Genomic DNA, 2354 nt, shown 5'->3' with positions numbered 1-2354 from the left:
GCTTTCGCATTAAAGTTACATAATACTCCTAATGGTTTTTGCCACCGTAATCGTCTTTATTATTTAATTATTACTTAAGTTTTCATATAAAAAATTTTAACCGCACTGGAGAAAGTGGACCCTAGTATAGACGGTAAGAATTTTTTATAAGAACTATTAGAACCATGCTGCGATGCACAATTCTCTGGTGTTTTTGGGGATAAAAAAAATAGAACGCATATTGTGTTTAAATACGAGTTACGAATACTCTTCCAGCCCAAAGAACGGTGGAGTCATGAGTTACTTTTCAACAACAGAAACTTCTAAAGAAACCGAAATCTTCCTGCCTTAACTTTTTGGTAAAATAATTAGATACTTAATTACTATGAAAGTGAAATTGCCTATTGTTTATTAATGGTCCATTCGCGAACTTTCTCGTTTTCTTTGTTGTTTATGATGTGAAAGCAAAAAAGCCCGAAGGTTTTTTCGCCCTAACTTGACTGCTGCCATCTAGCAGCGACGCTGATAATCATATAGAAGCATGGCCATCTATAGTGAAAACTCAGTCCAGTGTTAAAACTGTTGCCGCGCAAAAGGCTCATTTACGTCACGGCAGGGTAATGTATAAAAGGGTTCAAGTAAGTACATCTTCATTTTAGTAGAGTGCGATCGCTTGATTTTTATTTTTGAATCTATTGTTGATTCATTATACTTGCAGTCGTTATCAAGATTCACACCAAGTTTTCAATACAAGAAAGTTCAAAATAAAGCTTAAAAACTATTCTCTCAGAATAGTTTTTAGAAGTTACACAATAAAAATGAAGTGGCTGTTTTTTGTTTCAGATGGATAATCTAAATGATAATATCCAGCGTCTTAGTGTCGCCGAAGGCTGTTATCAGTCAAGACATGCATTGCCGGGGTCAATGGAAATCTCACCACCGACCCCATCTGCAGATCCACCAGACGCTCTATTGGCAAATGCACTGCCAGCATCAACAGTAGGACCAGCACCGTCAGGACCACCAGCAGAAGCAACAGTAAGACCAGCAGGCTCATCGGCAGGCCCACCAATAGGTCCACCGTCAGGTCCACCTCCAAGCCCACTGCAGTGGCCAAACAGTAAGTATAACCGAGAACGTTTTTTTTTTTATCTCGATCCAAATCAGGACTTGCGGTTTTCTCACCACTGACCCCATCTGCAGATCTACCAGACGCTCTATTGGCAAATGCACTGTCAGCATCAACAGTAGGACCAGCACCGTCAGGACCACCAGCAGAAGCAACAGTAAGACCAGCAGGCTCATCGGCAGGCCCGCCAACAGGTCCACCGTCAGGTCCACCTCCAAGCCCACTGCAGTGGCCAAACAGTAAGTATAACCGAGAACGTTTTTTTTTTTATCTCGATCCAAAACAGGACTTGAGATTTTCTCACCACTGACCCCATCTGCAGATCCACCAGACGCTCTATTGGCAAATGCACTGCCACCATCAACAGTAGGACCAGCACCGTCAGGACCACCAGCAGAAGCAACAGTAAGACCAGCAGGCTCATCGGCAGGCCCACCAACAGGTCCACCGTCAGGTCCACCTCCAAGCCCACTGCAGTGGCCAAACAGTAAGTATAACCGAGAACGTGTTTTTTTTTTATCTCGATCCAAAACAGGACTTGAGATTTTCTCATTTCCTTATTACTCTTGATTACAGGTTTTTTTACTGTTTGTTTCAGAACGGGGCAAGAGAGCTGGACGGAAAGTTCGCCATAATCTAAAAATGAAGTTCCTCAGTGAGCTTCAGCATTTATCGGCAAATCATCTGGCCACAGAAGCCATGCGGGGCAGACGTGGACATTGGCGACAGAATCGAGGAGGTCATGGCCAGCAAGGTAGCCTGAGCGGTTAAAATGACATGGTGTTAAATTAATAGATAGATTGATTTATTACTAATAAAAAACATACAATCTTAGTTTATTTATTTTTATTTTGGATTGAAGGGAAATTAAATAAAATAGATTCTTTCGTTTTTTCAACATTCTTTCGTTTTATTGAAAATATTTAAAGTTCTCGTTTGCTTGCGTCCTTTATTGCCATCCTTCAAAATTTTTCTTCCACCACGAATTCAATTCTTTTTTACCATTCATATCTTGTTCTACCTTGATATACCCATCTGTGAATATACGAAAAACCGGAATAAAAGCACCGTGTAAAGGTAGTAACGGACACAACCATCTCTACACCGTTTACACCTTACTCTGCCATCTTCGTGAAGACGTACCCAAATAACTCGAACTTTTTTTGAACAGTGCATTCGATTTAGTGGCACATGCCCTTAGTTAGTAGGAGTTAGCCATTCAGGAAAAGAAGTGCGTTCGATTTGT

General features: G+C 41.1%; 1 protein-coding gene across 1 annotated transcript; it reads left to right on the top strand.

Annotated features, from left to right (window-relative positions):
- The first annotated feature begins 599 nt into the window (after window positions 1-599).
- On the top strand, window positions 600-1879 carry LOC122414818 (cleavage and polyadenylation specificity factor subunit 6-like). The gene is made up of 5 exons (XM_043426412.1): window positions 600-617; window positions 823-1099; window positions 1183-1347; window positions 1431-1595; window positions 1707-1879. The coding sequence occupies exons 1-5, from the start codon at window positions 600-602 to the stop codon at window positions 1877-1879; spliced, it is 798 nt and encodes a 265-aa protein (XP_043282347.1).
- Window positions 1880-2354: the final 475 nt, after the last annotated feature.

Source organism: Venturia canescens, chromosome 8 (assembly GCF_019457755.1).
Source record: "Venturia canescens isolate UGA chromosome 8, ASM1945775v1, whole genome shotgun sequence".
Taxonomy (NCBI): Eukaryota; Metazoa; Arthropoda; class Insecta; order Hymenoptera; family Ichneumonidae; genus Venturia; species Venturia canescens.
This window is presented reverse-complemented; position numbering and strand designations above follow the sequence as displayed.

Coding starts and splice junctions, on each gene's coding strand:
- LOC122414818 (XM_043426412.1), top strand. Junction 1,100..1,182: donor CCCACTGCAGTGGCCAAACA/GTAAGTATAACC, acceptor CCCCATCTGCAG/ATCTACCAGACGCTCTATTG. Junction 1,348..1,430: donor CCCACTGCAGTGGCCAAACA/GTAAGTATAACC, acceptor CCCCATCTGCAG/ATCCACCAGACGCTCTATTG.